The 19,299-nt window shown below is 46.4% G+C and overlaps 1 protein-coding gene across 1 annotated transcript in view; it reads left to right on the top strand.

The window, feature by feature from the left end:
* Positions 1–12,869, top strand: part of LOC100755699 — a 48,515-nt gene extending 35,646 nt beyond the window's left edge. The window contains exons 6-11 of the mRNA XM_035438771.1: positions 2,260–2,343; positions 3,464–3,570; positions 7,550–7,610; positions 8,349–8,539; positions 12,344–12,458; positions 12,816–12,869. Of these exons, the coding sequence (XP_035294662.1) occupies positions 2,260–2,343; positions 3,464–3,570; positions 7,550–7,610; positions 8,349–8,539; positions 12,344–12,458; positions 12,816–12,869 (612 nt within the window). The remainder of the gene's footprint in view (positions 1–2,259; positions 2,344–3,463; positions 3,571–7,549; positions 7,611–8,348; positions 8,540–12,343; positions 12,459–12,815) is intronic.
* Positions 12,870–19,299: the final 6,430 nt, after the last annotated feature.

Here is a 19,299-nt window from a genome sequence, read left to right as displayed (position 1 = left end):
TTGACACCTTTTCTTACCACTCTGTTGAAGTTTTTTTGTTTTGTTTTGTTTTTGTTTTTTCTGTTCATAAAAGAATTCCAGTATGGTTTTCTGTCACTTTTTGACAGTTTGCCATAAAATGGCCAAGAAGAGAGGGGAAGATACATAGACAGAGATATAGATAGTGGGGAAGAGAGAAAAAGAGAGAAGAGAGGGAGGGAGAGAGAGAGCCTAACAAAACAACAAACCTTATTTCTAGGAAAAGTGCTAATGTCAAGGACCTGTGAGGTGTGCCTGACCTGTGACCTGTGACCTGTGATGTACCTCACAGGTTATGCAGCATCAGGAGGTCACTGAGCCCCTCATTGTCTGTCTCACCCTGTGCCAGATAGGGTCAAGGGGTTGTAAGAATTTATGGAAGCATAGGGGGAACCATCTGCAAGCCCAAAGCCTGCAGGCTTCCCTATGTTACCCTCTCTTCATCCCCACACACAGTCAGTCTCCAATCCCATTGCTGATACCTGCAGTGTGTGTCACCTCCCTGTTACTGGGATACAGTAACCTGGCTAACTTCAGTGTGTGTCACCTCCCTGCCACTGGGATACAGTAACCTGGCTAACTTCAGTGTGTGTCACCTCCCTGTCACCGGGAAAGAATAACCTGGCTAGAGCAACTGAAGAGAGGACTTACTTTTGCTCGCAGTATAAGGGTGTAGTTCACTATGGTAGGAAAGGCATCATGGCAAGAGCTATTATGACCGTGGATCTTGCTCACATCTGGGCAGGCTTCTAGTTTGCTGTGATTTATTGTTTGTTTGTTTTGGTTTTGGTTGTCTTAACCATTGGGGTGTGCACTCGATTTTGTCCATGGTTGCTCATTTACTCAAGCACAGTTATTTTCCTGAGGAGTGCTGGGACTATAGATTCGCATCACTGAGACGTGCACAGGGTTATGCTCACCATTTCCTCCTGCCTGTCAGCCTCATATGGTCCTTGGCAGATAAGGGTCAGCTGGAGGTGAGGACTCTTTATTGGTACATCCCATCAGCCAAGTTGGCTGTGAAATTTTTGGAGATGCAGCTACCTATGAGACACCCATGTTCTTGTACAGATTCCCCAGCAAACTCATTGGTTCACCAAGCAGGACTTGGGTGGAGTCCTGCTTCTGATATGTCAGTGACATGTTTGGAGTGAACAGATTTGTTTAAGTCTCTTCAGGGAGAGTCATATGACAAAGAAACAGTTTTCTTTCTTCTTCCTGCTGGTGGTGTTAGGATAATACTCGCCTCCTAAGAGATGTGGGAAGTGTTCTCTCCTTGTTTATCGTCTGCAGTGTGTGTAAAGTGTTGTGTCAATTTTTCGTTAAGAACTGGGTACAATTTTGTCATGAAACCACCTGGGTTGGAGGTTTCCATATTCTAACTTCTTTATTTATGATTACCAAGCCTGTCTTTCTCATCTTGGGTGAGTTTTGAAAGTTGTGGATCTTGAGGAATAGTTCATTGCCCCCAATTCACTTTTGTGGTGAATTTGGGCTCTGTTCCTATTGCTTCAAGTTTTCCTGTGCTTTCATTCCCAGACCCAGTCTTGGTATGTCAACAGTGTTTTTTGTTTTTTACATAATTTATTTATTTTATTTCATGTCTGTTGGTGTTTTGCCTGCATGTATGTCTGTGTGAGGGTGTCAGGTCCCCTGGAACTGGAGTTACAGACAGCTGTGAGCTGCCATGTGGGTGCTGGGAATTGAACCCAGGTCCTCTGGAAGAGCAGTCAGTGCTCTTAACCACTGAGCCATCTCTCCAGTCCCAAAAGTATATATATATACAGGCTGGCCTCGAACTCACAGAGATCCACCTGCCTCTGCCTCCTGAGAGCTGGGATTAAAGGCATAAACCACCACCGCCAGCTGTGTCAGCAGTGTTTATGTGCATCTTGGTGTGGGCCTCACAGAGCCTAAGCGGCTCTTCTCTCTTCCATTCCCCATCATCCTACTGACCGCTGTCCTCCAGCCTGTGGGACTGGTTCTGTCCATCTCACTTGCCTGCTGTCACTGAGTGAGGTGACCTACACCATGTTCAAAGCAGGAGCTGACAGGAAGGCTTTTGGCCAAACGAGGCTGGCATACCCAGAGGGTAGACATAAGCCTGGAGTCCTACATTGGGGACAGGGCTGTCCTGAGATGACAGAGGTGGAGGGGCCAGGGCATGGATGGCTTCCAGGTCTGAAGAAAAGGGGCCATTGGAGGATATTTGCAAGAAGACCTCTTTTGTTTTCTTCCAAGAGCCTCCTCTCTCGACTTACAGAGTGGAGAAAAAGATGCCAACAGCGTGAAGTGGCCCCGAGACTGCCTGGAGGACAGGGGGAGGTAAGCATGTGGGATTTAGCAGTCTTTGGGTGATCTCTGTCCTGTTGGACCTTTAGAACAACGTTAGCCCTAGCGAAGGGTCCAAGTCTTGGTGAGGAATGACAATGTGTATATAGATGTTTCCTGTTTCAGGCCCGGGGGCTGACATATTCCCTCCAGTTTAGACATTCCCCCATCTTCCCTTCCTCCTCAGCTTTACATTTTCACCATTTCTAGGTCTGTTTTCTTCTTTTTGGAGCACCCTCCCACCTGGCAGTCTATGCTTTGTGATGTAATGGCATATAGTTTCTTTCTTTCTTTCTTTCTTTCTTTTTTTTTTTTTTTTTTGCTGTTAATTGTTTTAAGAGCGTCTGACATGGGACATAGCCCAATGTTGTTTAGCGTGCTTGAAGCCTCGGGTTTGACTCCTAGCACTGAAGAAAAATGAAATAACTATTTTGATAAATATAAGTATTTTTCCACACTTTTTTTTAAAGATTTATTTATTATGTATACAGCTTAGTGCCTGCATGTCTGCCTGCTGCCAGAAGAGGGCACCAGATCTCATCACAGATGGTTGTCAGCCATCATGTGGTTGCTGGGAATTGAACTAAGGACGTCTGGAAGAGCAGCCAGTGTTCTTCACCTCTGAGCCGTCTCTCTAGCCCATTCCCATACTTTTTAAAGAGTGGTGTCACTCATAACAGTATGTTTGGGTTTTTAAAATACTAGCCTAAACAGCACACTGGATACTAATTTTTAGCTGTTATGAAAAATGACATTTGTTCTTTCCAGTGTTAGGCTGGTTCAGGCTCTTGGTGCTGTCCTTTGAGAGGAGGGCAGAACAGCCTAAGGATTGACATCACACCTACAGGAATGTGAGGCTGAGGAAGGTGAGGGCGGAATGGCCACACACCACAGGCACCATAAAATGAAATGAGAGAGTAGGTGTTACCGCTTAACCGTCACAGCAAACAGGACAGTGGGCAGCTGCTGCATATGGCACGCTTGCCAGTCTGTACCAAAGTGGTAGGAAGGGGTTTTCAACCTCATGCTTGAGAAATCCAGTTGCTAGCTAGCCTCAAGGTGGGTAGCTAAAATGAGCATAAAAGATGCATTCACAGTGAAATGCATCTTACAGAGCAAGATTACGGGTAAGACAAAGATGAATTCCCGGAGCAAGATCTATCTTAGTCGTTTGTATCAGATGTATTCTACCTCCCTTGCTAACATGGAATTCTCCAGAAGGTAAGACCCCCGATCCCACAGACAAGGCCTTGGGGGTTCATTCTGTAGTCCAAACTCAAAATCACTTTGCCTTATCTTCCCAAAGACTGGGTTTGTGGTGGGAACACCCATACTCTCGGGTTTGATTTTTCCCTTCCCCTCCCCTTCTCTCCCCTCCTTCCCTTCCTTCCTTCCACCCCCCCCCCAACCTGGCTAAACTAGGCCCACTAAGCTAGGTCCAGCCCTTGGTATCTGCTTCTACATCTGATGTCCCCTCACTGAGGAATTGTCACTACCAAACAGTCTTCAAGCTGCCTCCTAGAAAGAGAAGAACATACACTCAAATCATGAGGGAGACCCTGGTGTAGTGTAAGATGGGGACGAAGGCTCTGCCACCCCATGAGGCTGTGAGGGAATATGGAAAAGAGGCCAGGGATTCGTCACATGCCCAGGATGGGGTCACTGAAGCTCCTTGGTGTGAGCTTGAATCTAGTACCCGCTTCAGCAATGAGTGGGATGATAGTGGACCCCCTGTGTACTACCGTGGCCTCAGGGTGTACCATTCCCTAGTGACCTCACTGCTAAGTGGGGTGAGACTGTGTGAGGTCAACATGGAGATAGTTTGCAAGTGATAGACAAGGCAGAGGTAAAGTGTGTGTGCGCGCACACACGCGCACCACTGTAATGACAGCAAAGACAGCCTCTACATGCATTGTACATACTTTTCTGAAACAGCATGGACATGTGTGCATTGCCCTCACTTCCCTCAAACTGACCAAGGACACTACTCCCAGTGTATGGGTCTAGGCTCTGGCCTGCGGTTGCCACCTACGAGTTGAACTTGGACCATCTGACTCTGGCCTGCACTGTCAGCTCAAGGTGGATAAAACAAGGAGGCGGGGGCTGCAGGCTGTGCGGGTGTCCATGACAGATAGGGAGCTGAGTCCTAGAGAGCTCAGAAACCAACCATAGAGGAGAGGCCTTCCAGAGACTGGGATGAATTGAGGCAGTGGTCTTCCTCAAAGTATTCAAAAGGTGCGTCCAACCTGTCCTGAATTCGCAACAACAGGGTAGGTGGTTCTACAGGAGAGGAGGTTCTTTTCTGTCAGAGGCTTGTGTGGATGCAGCATACCCCCGCCCCCCCCCAACCTCTGGGAAGTCTAGTCTTCCTTTCCCGCTAGTAGGGTGTTTCCCACCATGAAACATTTAACAGAACATACACCTGGGAGAATTCTGGTGGCAAAGAGGCTGCTGGCTAGTCATTTGTGGGGTGGTGGGTGGTGTTGGGGGAGTGTTTCCCTCATTTAGGGACCAATTCTGGCCTAGCTATTAGCATCTGAATGGGCAGCCCAGTTGTTTTGATTGAATAGAGAGGGCAAGCCTTTGTTGTTGCAATTGAGGGAGTAAGTTCTCTGGCCTCCTTTAATCAGCTGGAATGGGGGAAATGGCAAGGGTTGCCCGTCTGGGCTGAGAATGCTACAAGGGCCACCTCCAAAGCTCCTTCCCAGTGAGCCCCAGAGCCAGCAGCACTCAGTATGGGTGGCGTCCCTGCCCACTGCTATCCTTTCCCTCGGCATTTCTTTCAGTGCCTTCTGAAGATTCTCTTTGTCTGGATTGAGCCAATCCACATAATTATAGAAACACAGCCTATCCAGGTGCTAGAGCCAAGCATTTGGTGCTCGTTTGCCACATACAAGGGCCTGAGGCCAAGGGGATGACATCCAAATAACTTCATAATTTCATACTCAATGTGCCATGGGTGAAAGACCTCTTGGGAGAGGTCACCAGAATTCTCCCAGGTGTATGTTCTGTTAAATGTTTCTTGGAGGGCATTGATCTCTATGTACGGGATTTTGCAGTATTTAATTTACGAGACCCGGAAATGTAAATTACTTTTATTACCTTAGTAAGTAGCAAAAGCTTCAAGTTTTAGGTTAAAAAGACTGAAGGCTAAGTTTTCAAAAATCCTCCATTTTCTTCCTTTTATCTGAAATTGGCAACACAGTTTCTATTCTTATTTTTTGAGACAGGGTTTCTCTGCCTAGTCCTGGAACTCAGCCCTGTAGACCAGGCTGGCCTCAAACTCAGAGATTTGCCTGCCTCTGCCTCCCAAGTGCTGGGATTAAAGGCGTGTGCCTACACATAGGGACATAAAGATTGGTGATTACTGAAAATGGAGGTGACTCCCACTGAAGGAAAACCTTCTTGGAGTTGCTGTCTGTGGTAGTCACAGCTCTTTTTTCACATGGTCTTCTCCGTCCCTAGGTCTGCATCAAGCCAGCCATTCTGTGCTCTTCCTACTCATGTTTATGCTCCCCCCCCCCGGAAATGGGAGATGGCCACCCTCTGAGACTAGCTTCAGCCACATCTCTCTAGGAGGCCTTGGGAGAGAACCTTCTCTCAACCACCCCTGGCTCACGCAGAGCATGTAACCCTGGGACTCCAGTTCCTTCCTTGAGTTGCATTCTCCAGCTGTTGGAGTCCCCCCAGTGTCTCAAAGGAGCCACCCAGGGTCCTAATTAGCGAGTGTCCTCCCACAGGCCGGCTTCTCCCAGGAAAGCAGTTTGTCAAACAGCTGTTCCAACCTGATAAAAGACTGTTTGCTGGATCCTGCCTACAAAGACAAACCTCACCTGTCCTGTCCTAGCTCAGTAGAATCCAGCCCAGACTGGCTTGCCTTTGCTCCCTGGTGACCCCCCAGCTGTGCTGTAAACTCAGCTGAGTCCCTTGGGCATGGGTGGCCCCCTTCTTTGCCTCAGATGTTGGGGCACCCCAGCACAGGAAATAATGAAAAGCACCCATGGGGCCTTCTCTATGGCCCCTCTCCCCACTCAAGTAACACAGTGTGATTACTTACTGGTGCTAGAGCCTATGATCTCAAAAAACAGTTCCAGGGCCTGGCAGTGTGACACATACACACACAGCTTTAATCCCAGAACTCTAGAGGCAGAAGCAGCCAGATCTCTGTGAGTTTGAGGCCAGCTTGGTGTACATAGCTAGTACTAGGCTAGTCAGGGTTATATAATGAGACCTTGTCTCAACAAATAGACAGATAGTACCAATACAGTCACCCGTATTCTCACTGAACTGTTGTGAGAACCCCATAGAGTCCCCAGGGCGGCTGTTAGTGGAGGGATGTCCTGAGACTACACAATGCTGTCTATACTTTAACCTGGGACAGAGCCCAGGTTCATTCAAGGTCTCCTGGTTTGGGGCTAGCTGAAGATATTAAGGAAATTCCCTACCATGCAAACATGCACACATACACACTCATACATGCACACATATACACACATGTACACACATACCAGCACACACTTATGCCTCCACACACATGTGCACACACAGATGCGCATATATATATATACATATATATATGTATATATATATACGCACACACATGCACACAGTCATACCTGCACACACACACACACACACACACACACACACACACACACACACACACACACACACAGTGTCCCAAGTATCTGTGCTCAACACACAGGTGAGGTGTACTGAGTGCCAGGTGCACCTTCATGATGAGAAGCGTGTGCAGGGCACATGTAGCAGAGAGCATCTTCGTTGGGGCAGACTGCCGTCATCACTCACTGCAGAGCAGAAGCTAGGCTCAGAGAAGCTAGTAGGGCTCCTTGGAGAATGCAGCCACTCATGCTTCAGAGAGCACTGTACCAGGAGTCTTCCCTCTAGCACAGTGTGCTCCTTCAGCTTCAGGCTCTCTGGAAGCAGGAGAGTTTCTAGGCCAAATTTTATTTTGAATACACGGTAAGAGCCTCCTCCGAAACCCATGCCACTTGTCCAGCATAACCGCACTGCTTAAGAGCTGTCCTGTCACCATGGCCTCCTGCAGGATGACCCAGCCGAGGGCGTCCAGCCTGAGGATATGGAGGGCCTGTGACTGCTGCCTCTGTGTACTCAAGGGGTGCTGAGCCTGACAACTTCTTCTGTGTTTGCTTTTCTCTGTTTGGTGCCACCCGGGCAGACTGCTGGAGAGAGACGGCCGCTTTGCAGATGTGTGCATGGAGCACAGGGCTAGAGGCCTGGTCAGTGTCCTGTGGGTCCAGACACAGCACCAAAGGCTTGGACATAGATTTGGGAGGTGCAGGGGGACCTGGGGCGGGAGGTGCACTATCCCCTGGATGCAAGATCTAGTTTATTCTCACTGAACTGTGATTCAAATTGGGACCGTATGGGGTGGTGGCCAGGAACAGAAAGGTCTGTTTGAGTCGCAATGAAGTCTTAAGTCTGGGACTGGAGATACAGCTGAATTAATAGAGGGCCTGCGTAGCATTCAGGAAACCCTGGGCTCAAACCCCAGCATCATATAAACAGGGTGTGGTGGCACATAGCTGTGATCTTAGCATTTGAGAGGTACAGGCAGGAAAAATGGAAAGTTCAGAGGCATCCCTAGCTAGGCAGTGAGTTTGAGGCCAGCCTGGGCTACCCGAGGACTCTGTCTCAAAAGAAAATTATCAAGTCCAACTTAAAAACAGGACAAGGCCCAAACCACCCCATCTTCATCTGCTGTTTCCCTCATCATCACAGCAGTGGGGAGGGACAGTGATAGAGTAGAGATGGCCTCACATAGCAAGCATGAAGGGGGCCCCAGCAGAAGTTCTTGGTGATAAGGTATGATTTTCCAAAGTGGCACAATTTAGACAGTGGAACATTTAAAATAGGAGAGTATATCTTAATGATCACTACTCACCACCTCCAATTCTGACCTATAACCCACTTCTCACATTCAAATAACAAAATAAAAATGTTCTTTCCTCCCCAAGATGGATTACCTGGTCCCAAGTAGGCATGAGCAGGCAGGTGCTCCACCCAGAGAAATGGGGGACCCCCTGATCCCTGGCCAGCAGCTTCAAGTGTCACCTGCCCTCCGATTTCTCAAGTACCAGAGCCCAGAAAGTCCACAGAGAAGTTCCCAGGCGAAGACAGGAAGACACCAAGTGACCCTGTGTGGCATGTGAGTTATCAGAGTAATGAGAACAGGGCCAGTGAGATGGCTCAGAGGGCAGAGGGGCTTGTAGCCAAGCTTGATGACTTGAGATCCCTGGGACCCACACTGTGGAAGAAGAGAACCAGTTCCTACAAGCTGCCCTCTGACTTCCGTAGGTCTGGGTGTGCGCATGCTTGCGCACACCCAGACACAGACACACAACTCTCTCTCTCTCTCTCTCTCTCTCTCTCTCTCTCTCTCTCTCTCTCTCTCTCTCACACACACACACACACACACACACACACACAAAATAAATGTGAAAAAACAATAATGGTTGCCCAAAGCAAACAAGTAAACAACAGAGCTATACCGTGGCTTTAGAAGAATTTGTCAGTGGAAGAGTAAAAACCAAGAAGTAGGTAATTCAGATTTCACCCATAGGATCCCACTCTGGATGTATACCAAGCCCCAGACCACTTTCTCCACAGTCCTTCCTAGGGTCACATGGTGGGGCAGGAGCTTATCCCTGCTGCCTCTAGTCTCTATCGTCCCCTGTGTCAGAAGGTGCAAACTTCCATCTGTCTGCCACCCTCCGCTCCTGTGGGACCTGCCTGTGAGGTCCTTTTAGTTAGTTTGGTTTATTCAAAACATTTTTAAAGTGCCAGTGGTTGAACCTAGCTAGGCCCTGTGCATGTCAAATGCCGTCTGACCATGGAACTGTCCCCCCAGCCTTCTGTACACGGCTACTCCTTGCTCCCCACTGTGAGGCTGAGTGGCATGGCTGGCGTTGTATGTTGACACAGGTGGGCCCAGCTGTGCTTCCTTCACCGACCTCAGAGAAGCTCAGTCTGTTTCATCATCTGGTACCATGTACACGATGACACCTGCTCCTTAGGCTGTCAGTAGACTCAGTTTAGTGATGTAAGCAAGGCATTCTCCCTCACATTTGTCTGCTCTGTGGCACCAACCCTTTGAATGTCTGTCCATTCATGTATCCAGTGTGACTCATCCATACCCAGTCTCTTACTCCCCTGACCTCTTAAAGGGGAAATGGATGGCTGCAGTTAGCTAGTCCTCACTGGTGATGCTGAGTTAGATCCTCCTAGGTGTGAATACTTGTGTAAGACAGCAAATCACTAGGAGCTTCAGGCTTAGGGCTATTCACTGAGTGAATGCTGTCTGATCAAATGCTTCCAGTGTTGGTGTGCCCACCTCTAACAAGGAAAAGTCCAGCCCCTGCTGCCCTCTGAAGCCCTGCAGAGTGATTTTGTAGACAGCCACTTTTGGGTACACTCCAGCTTGGTGAGGCTTGGTAAAGACCTCTGTCAGGGCATCACTTTCTGTTACTTTGGTAATACATGTCCATGTTTCTGTTAGAAAACCTTCCTAGATTGAGTGCAATGAAGAGAATAGAAATTTTTGGCAAAGAGCCTTGTATTCTAGAATGAGGCCATCACACACCCTCTTTTCCTGAAGAAGCAGCCAGCCAGGGCTGGAGAGATGGCTCAGGGTTAAGAGCACTCTCTGTAGATGAACGGAGTTCGACTCCCAGTGATCACAGTCATCCACAATCTCTGTTTCAGAGGGTCAAATGCCCTCCACTTCTGACCTCTGAAGACAGTAAGCACGCACATAGTGCACAGACAGGCAGGCAAAACACTTATACACATAAAATAAATCTAAAGGAAAAATCAGTGCAGCTTCCTGGCTTTATGGTCTCAGACAGCCCAGGAAAGCCTCAAATGCTTCTGAGACCCTGACACCCTGAAAGTGCTGATGGGTGGGGACCAGTGCTCTGGTCCATTCTAGAGCTACCGTGATTTATGTCCTCCAAAGTGACATAGATGTCATTCTTGTGGGCGCCTTTGCAGCACTATGGCTGAGGAAAGGTATGGCTAGAGTCATCAGACTCAGCTACCTGAATCTCCTAACAAATCACTAGTACCCATCTCTAGGAGATCCCCAGATGCCACCCGTACAAAGTGACATTAAGTTTAAGGTAACAAAGCTGGCAGGGAAAATTCTTCTTTCATTTGTTTGCATTTTCATGCACGTTCCAGGACACTTTATATTTTATTTCTTTTTTTAACATTATTATTTTAAAGAATGGATCTCTATCTCACTTTGTTTAATCCTTTATTTAGATTTTATGTGCATTGGTGTTTGGCCTGCATTCATGTCTGTGTGAAGGTATCAGATCCCCTGAAACTGGAGTTACAGACAGTAATGAACTGCCACATGGGTGCTGGAATGAAATCCGGGTCCTCTGGAAGAGCAGCCAGTGCTCTTAACTGCTGACCCATCTCTCCAGCTCCCACTTTATATTTTCACACACACACACACACACACACACACACACACACACACACACAGAGAGAGAGAGAGAGAGAGAAAGAGAGAGAGAGAGAGAGAGAGAGAGGGAGATCATTTACACAGACACACACACACAGTTATGAAGAGACACAGACACACATGCAGGCACACATACAGACACATGCTGATACATACCAACAAACATATATGCAGACATATATACATACTCATACAGACACAGACAGACAAACAGAAAGACACACACACACACACACACACACACACACACACACACACTCAGAGATCCAGACACTAACAGACACAAGAGGAGACACACACAGACATATATACAGATATACATAGATACGTGCACACAGAAATACATATACAGACACACTTTTTCCACACACTGACATGCACACCCATGTGTGCATACACATGCCCTTGCTATTTGCCATTTGCTTCTGTTTCTCTGATAGTGATCATTGGTGAGGTTTGGAAGAAGGATCTAGAGCAGGTGCTGTTTTAGTCAGTATCTTTGGCTCTCTGCCAAGGCAGTGCCATTAAGTACAGAATGCCAAGCCAAACTTTTATCTAATTGGTTTCAGAATCATAGAAACTGGTCCTGTGATTTTTTTGCTCATGGTCAATTCCAGTTTGTCCCAAAATTGCCTTGTGGATTCAAGTTATTAAAAAAGAAGTTAGAGATATCTGTGTCTAATATAGACTATGCCAGGTCCACCAAGAAAGCTATGCTTTGAGCCCAGTGAGAGGAAACCGTGTGTGTGTGTGTGTGTGTGTGTGTGTGTGTGTGTGTGTGTGTGTGTGTGTGCGCGCGCGCGCCCCCCCCCCCAAATGATGGTGGATATGATTGTCCTGGAGAAAGGACTCACATAGATTTTTTTAAAATTATGATATTGATAGGGTGGGAGAGATAGTTCCACGGTTAAGAGCACAGATTGCTCTTCCAGGGGAGCCAGGTCCAATTCCCAGCTTCCACAGGGTAGCCCACAGCTGCCTGTAACTCCAGTTTCAGGGGCTTCATTGCCCCCTTCTGGCCTCCATGGGCACTGCATGCATAAGACACACAGATATACATGCAGGCAAATCATTCCTACAATCTAAAATTTTAAAATCTGGGCCGGAGAGATGGCTCAGGGGTTAAGAGAGCTGGCTGCTCTTCCAGAGGTTCTAAGTTCAATTCCCAGAAACCACATAGTGACTCACAACCATCTATAATGGGTTCTGATGCTCTCTTTCTGGCCTGCAGGCACACTCACACCTAAACAACACATTGAAACTCTGTCTTGAAAAACAAAACAAAAACAAAAAAAAATTAAATTACATTGAGGAAGTCTGTGATCCAAAAAAAGTTAATGTCATGGCGATGAATGAAGTGAGGAACAAAAAGAAAAAACCAAACCCTTATATTTGCAGAAAAAAAGCCTGTACTGGTGTTAACCCCATTGGAGTTTATTATGCACAGAAACAGTCTGAATGCCGTCAGAAAGAGATTAGGAGCAAGCTCTCAGAGCAGGTGAAGGGCAAACTTGCTCCTGTGGGGATGACCACAGACCCCAGGCCTACAGCACCCCTGACCCTGGACCACGTGATCCAGACCCATCCTGTGGTGGTAGGTTCCTGTTTTCTCTGGCTGTGCTGGGGGGAGATCAAAGGAGAGATGAGAGCAGGAGCTGGTAGAGGATTGGGAGGTGGGGCAGAGCAGGATGCCAGCAAGTGTGAGATTTCTGAGGACTTCCGGGCTAGAGACTAGAGGGGCCTGCAGCCCACAGATGAGGTGTGGGAGCTGTCAGGGTAATAATGATAGGCACTGGGGAGGGATGAGTAGTTTCCTAATTCCTGGATGAGTCGGAGCAAATAACTATGGTTTAAAGTGAGTGCATAGTGCAACCCTCAAAGTTTATCTGTTTTATGAACAATGAAAGGGGTCATGTAAATATATGTTACTTTTTCCTTTCGTTCACTGTAGGAGGCTAAGACAGCACATCGACAATACTGGGTGAACTACGTGGATGAAGAATAAGGTTTTATACAGTTACTAGGTGAAAAAAAAATCCAAACAGGAAATGACAACTTTCTTTCCCTCTGGTACAACATGATGACAAGCAGTGAGGTTGACATCCAGTAAAGACGTGAACACCTGATAGGCTACCAGGCATGGCACTTCAGTCATTCTTTCCTTATAAAGGCGACGCCATCAAGCAGAAATGCAGAACCAAGAATCCAGATGCTGGAGAGGTGGCTAAACACAGGCAGAGCAGCAGTCATGGTCAGAGTGGCCAACCAGACTTAACGGGGCTTCAGCTGGTGGCTCTTCAGTTGTGCTGGCCCAGGTTCTTCTGCCTGCCGCTCTCTCTGCAGTGCCTTAGGTAAAACATGCCTGTTTTCTTTCTTAAAAATAAGGTGTTTTTTTTTTTTAAAAAAAAAAAAAAAACCTTTCACATTACGAGTGAGCATTAGGAGGCAGGAGAATGGAATCAAAGGGTGTTTGGTAAAATGAAATTAGCTTTATAAGGCAGGAAAAAAATAACCAATGGACATAGGACCCAACAAGTGGTTGGATTCGGCATACCTGAAGACAGCATGCAGGAACTAGATAGTCCAAAGACTTGATCTGAAGCACTGACAGACAAAGAGCATCCGGCCTTAATAGGCTAGTGGAGTTTAATCCCAGGTCCAGCAGCAATGAGGGAGAGGCTGCGGAAGGTTCAGTACCTGAGAAGAAAGGTAATTCTAGAGCTGCTGAAAAATATCAGCCTTTAGATTTAGGGAACTCAAGGAGTCACAAGAAGTAGTTTTAAAAAAAATGGCACCTGCTGGGGATGTGGCTCTGTGGGAGAGAGCTTGACTTGCATGCTCAAGTTCTGGGTTCAATCCCCAGCACTTCCACAATAAAAATAAAAATAATAATAATAACAGGGAGGGTGTGAAGGGATGGCTTACCACTTAAGAGTGCTCTAGCAGAAGACCTGGGCTCAATTCCTAGAACCCACATGGTGTTTCATAGCAGTCTGTGACTCAGTGTCAGGGGACCTGAGGTCCACTTTTGGCTTCTACAGGCACTGTATGATCATGGAGCACAGACATACATGCAGGCAAAACAGCCATACACATAAAAAGATGAAAAGAAGATTTTTAAAAGACTAATTTTCGGGCTGGAAAGATGGCTCAGAGATTAAGAGCACCAACTGCTCTTCCAGAGGTCCTGAGTTCAATTCCCAGCATGGTTGTGGCTCACAACCATCCCTTATGAGATCTAGTGGCCTCTTCAATTGATGTGCAGATACACATGGAAGCAGAATGTTGTATACATAATAAATAAATAAAATTTTAAAAAAGACTAGTTTTCCACAGAAACAACTGACCTAAACATTGGGGAACTCTTGCTCCCCAGACTGATAGCTGGGATACCAGCATGGGACTGATCCAGACCCCAGGAACATGGATTTCATTGAGGAAACCTCAGAAATCTTCAGGAGTAGTTCAGTACTTATCCCTAGCATAGGTGTGGACTTTGGGAGCCCATTCCACATAGAGGAATACTCCCTGAGCCAAGACACACCGGGGTGGGCCTAGGCCCTATCCCAAAGGATATGATAGACTCTGATGACACCCTATGGAAGGCCTCACCATCCAGGGGAGCAGAAAAGGATATGCGATAGGTAAGGTTTTAGTTGCAGGGGTGGTGATAGGGGAGGACAGGAGGGAGAAGGGAACTGGGATTGTCATGTAAAACAATCTTTTTTCTAATTCAAATAAAAAAAATCTGAAAAAAAAGAGACTAGTTTTAAAAAAAAGTTCAGCCAGGTATAGGACACACACCTTTAATCCCAGCACTTGCACCCTGGAGGGAGAGGCAGATGGATCTCTTTGAGTTTGAGGTAAGCCTGGTCTACCTAGTGAGACCTTTTCTCAAATAAACAAACAAACAACCAACCAAACAAAGTTCACAATGACAGTGGAGACTCGTAAAGGAACCAAGGAAAAAGGCAGCTCTCACCAAGGAATAGCACCCAAAGGCAGGCAGCTCTCTGGTGTGAATGTAACAGGCAGATTCTTTTTTTTTGGGGGGGGGGGGTTCGAGACAGGGTTTCTCTGGCTTTTAAAAACAAGAATCTTTTTAACAAGAAGTAGAGCCAGGGTGGTGGTGGAGCACACGTTTAATCCCAGAACTTGGGAGGCAGAGGCAGGCAGACCTCTGAGTTCAATGCCAGAGGGAGTTGCAGGACATCGAGTACTATACAGAGAAACCCTGTCTGGGAAAAAAACAAAACAACAAAAATAAGTAGAAGCTCTTAGTAATCCTATAGCAATTAACTAAGCCAAGTCCACCACTTATAACCCCCCTCAAAGAAAGTAAGAAGACGTTAGGCACATGGGTTCTGTTGGCAAATTCCACGGGCATGTAAGTAGGAAACAGCATAGAAAGCAAATATAAATTCTTTAGAATAAAGGGCCAAAGGAGCTGTTCTAGCTCCTCCTGTGAACGAAACAGGTCCTCCATCACAAAGTCAGAGCTAGGCTGTTGTCACTCAAGACACAGAGGCAGCACTCGTAAAAACACAGTGACCAATCCAACCTAGTAACACTCTGTTCACCTTAGTGACTTCTTGCCACAATAAAAACAGTAGCAAATTACGAAAAGGAGGGGAAAATTCTTGAACTAATCGCATGTTTAAATACCCACATGTAAACAATGGTGTGTTTAACAGTGAGGTCTTGCAATCTTGTCTTTTGAGGTGGCAACAACACTAGGACCCCATCATTTCCTCTCCTGTGCAACACTATACCAGAAGCTTGACCCACACAAGGGTGAAAAATATATGATGTTATCACCTTTTGTAGGTTCTTATTTTTGTTTTATGCGTAGAGGTGTTTGTGTACACATGCATACAGTGCCTGAGGGGGCCAGAAGGAGTGTTGGATCCCCTGGAGCTGTAGTGACAGATGTCATGTGAGCTGTTGTATGGGAGCAAAGAGTTGAACCAGGGTCCTCTGGAGGAGCAGCCAGTATTCTTTCCCTCTGAGCCATCTCTACAGCCTCAACTTATGGTTTAAATGCTACACGAACAGTTAGCTCTGTTTTGTTTTGTTTTGTTTGGTTTGGTTTGGTTTTGGTTTTGGTTTTTTGAGATCCACTTGCCTCTGCCTCCAAACTGCTGGGATTAAAGGTGTGCACTACCACTCCAAGCTACTTTAGCTGTGTTTAATTATTGAAAACATTTCTTCTGTGAATAAACAGAATTTTAAAAGAAGATTTAACTGGTGTGTGTGTGTGTGTGTGTGTGTGTGTGTGTGTGTGAGTGTGATTGCCAGGTGTGTGCATTCTCCTGGTGCTGGAGTTACAGGTGGTTGTAAACTGGAGACTGTGTAGGTGCTTGGACAGAGTTGGGGCCTCTGCAAGAGCGCTGGACCACTCAGCCATCTCTGCAGGCCAGCAAGTGGAATGGTAAAGATGCTTGAATAAGAAGGTGTTGGACTTCCTCGTTCCTTGAGTGACAAATGTGTTAAGTATAGCTACCATGTCATTAGCATAATAAGAATATTCATGAGTGAGGGAGAAAGAGAGAGAGAGAGAGAGAGAGAGAGAGAGAGAGAGAGAGAGACTGGTCAACATAGTGATATTGAGGGGGGAAAAAAAGAAGGAAGGAACCATGAAAGAAAGGCAGGAGGAAGGAGAAGTAGAGGGGATGGAAGGGAAGGAAGGCTGCTACCTTCCTTCCTCATCAGCCAGAGAACAAGAAAAAGAAGTGGTCTAAGTAAATGATGCTGCCTGGTAGCACTGTTCTACACATCAGAGATCTGGGTACACAGACAGTCTCAGAGGCTTGAAAACAAGCTGAACCTACCAGCTAAAATACTTAGAACCAAAAGTGGTTGATACTTCAGAGTCTTTAAGATTTTGGAATATTTGTACAGACTTCAATGTTTGAACATCTCTTAAGTTCCAACATCTGTCTCTTAAATACCTTGTGACTGGTACTGGAGTCAGGTATTAAGACTGTCTCAGTGGTTAAGAGCAGGATGGGTTCCTAGCTCACATCTGTCCATCACACCAGTTCCAGGTTTCTGACCTCCCAGGGCACACATGTGACACACTACGTACCTGCAGACAGAATACTTAAACACATAAAGTAAAAATCATCTAAAAACAGCAACCAAAAAAAATTCATCTTGCAACCCAGTTAGAAATGCTGAGCGGCAGCCACACACAGGATTGGTAGCTGGATAGGAAAACCAAGCTCATCCTGCCTTCACTTCAGCACCCTTTCCTAACCCTGTTTCTGAAGAACTCTGGGTCCCTAGCTGGTATGGAGCTGGAGTTCCTCATTTACTAGTGGACTGTTGTGATTTCAAAGTGGGAGAAGTGACCCAGTGCCCTCTTTGAACTCTTATCTGTCTGTTGTCTGATCATCAACCCAGGGACCAACTTCCGAAAGGTATTCAAAACTGGATTAAAGATGCAGCCATCTTTGGTATGTGAGTGCTGTGGAACATGTGTGTCCATACACATAAATACACACGTTCAAACACACACATGCATATAATGTAATATGTATGTAGTATATACACACATATATTAGAGGTTTGATTATGTATCCCTGGCTGGTTGGAACTGGCTATGCAGATCAGACTTAGCCTCCGACTCAGAGCTCTGCTTCTTCTGAGCTGCCAAGGGCAACACCATGAGTGGCAAAAAAAAAAAAAAAAAAAAAATTAAAAAAAATAATAAAATCTTGGCAGACTGGAGAGGTTGTCCTATGACTGCTCTTCCAGAGGACAGGTGTTGGAAGCCCAGACCTTCATAGCAGCTCACAGCTGTCTGTATTTCCATTTCCAGGGGACCTGTTGACATTTTCTGGCCTCCACAGGCACCAGACAGATATTCAGGGAAAACACTCATGCATATAAAATAATACTTTTTTTTTCATTAAAAAATGAAGTCTGAGGCTGTCATGCCTACTTTGCTTGTGTGTTTGTGGGGGGCAGGCTAGCTTAGTGGATAAAGGCTCTTGATGCCAAGTCTGATGACCTGGATTTGATCCCTGGAGTCTACAAGGTTGCTTATACAAGTCATCCTCTGAACACACAGCTCTTCTAGAGGACCTGAGGTTATTTCCCAATATCCATGTCAGACAGTTCAAAATTGTAACTCCAGTTCCAGGGAATTCTGAAGCCTCTGGCTTCTATAAGTACCTACACACACACACACACACACACACACACACACACACAAAATAAAAAATCATTAGGAGAGAAGACAGATTTTCCCGCTGAGGTACTTGTCTGGACTATGTACTGTTAGTTGTTTTGTTTTTGTTTTGTCAACTTGACACAAGAGTCATCTAAGAGGAGGGAACCTCAACTGAAAAAAATGCTTCCATAAGATTGGCCTTTGGGCAAACTATAGTGCATTTTCTTGATTAATGGTTGATGTGGGTGGGTGATGCCACCCTGGGATGGTGGTCAAAGTCTTTTCTCACGTTCCTTTTTTTTTTTTTTTTTGTCTGCATGACATGTGCACATAATCCCCTGCATACAATAGGCTTTCTTGTATTCTGAGGTAGGGCTGTGGTCTGGAAGCCTGAGTGTGGGTCATTGAATGTGTTAATTCTGACTTCCAAGGGGCTTTCCTTTCTTGGCTCTTCCGCTTGTTGGGGTCTGTTGGTGGGAGCCACTGCTTCAGTCTCTTCTCAGAGGTGTGTTAAGCGTTCTCCCCCATTTTTATCAGTCTTGCCCTTGATGTGTAGGGAGATTTATCTTAACTCCTCTCTTTTCTGAATTCCCCCAGGGCATTCTCTAGGTTTCCTCCTTCCCGGTCCTTTCCGTTGGCTAGCTGTCAGCAGGTGGGCGAAGCCTTCTCCCTCACACCCACTCCTCCTGGAAGCTGCCTGCAGGTTTCTGCCCCCCACCCCACCCCCTCACTGTTTGTCCCCTGCTGTCCCCTCCTGGGATATTCTCACAATTCCATTAGTCTCCTGCTCCTGTCATGTTACAGTTTTTGTCTCTAACACCCGTGGAAATTCCTATCAATAGCCTCTAAATCAGTGCTCTTTCCTTCTTGGATTTTTGTGGGACTTCAGATTCCTTCTACCAGGACTCTGGAGACCACCAGACCTTCCCCATATAAGAAGTCTGGCAGGCACTTCAGAGTCCTCCTTAGGACTTGGCCCCATGTTTTCCCCGTTCTCTGTCTGCTTAGAAGTTTCTCACCATAATACCTACAGCTCTGACCTCTTGATCTCCCCTCCACAGTTCTCTTCCCATGGCTGTGGGGTCTTCACGTCATTCAAATTATGCTCCGTCTCAATTTACTGTTCTCTGGGAAACTGGGAATAAGGAAAATAGGAAGGCTGCCCCGAATTCGGTGACATAGGCTTATTTAGGACATACACAAGGCTGCCAGGCCTATAGTTAAAACACCCCTTGTGGTGGGTTTCAGTTCGGTGGCT

Source organism: Cricetulus griseus, chromosome 2 (genome assembly GCF_003668045.3).
Source record: "Cricetulus griseus strain 17A/GY chromosome 2, alternate assembly CriGri-PICRH-1.0, whole genome shotgun sequence".
Lineage (NCBI taxonomy): Eukaryota > Metazoa > Chordata > Mammalia > Rodentia > Cricetidae > Cricetulus > Cricetulus griseus.
Note: the sequence above shows the minus strand (reverse complement) of the source record. Positions and strands in the feature narration are given on the sequence as shown.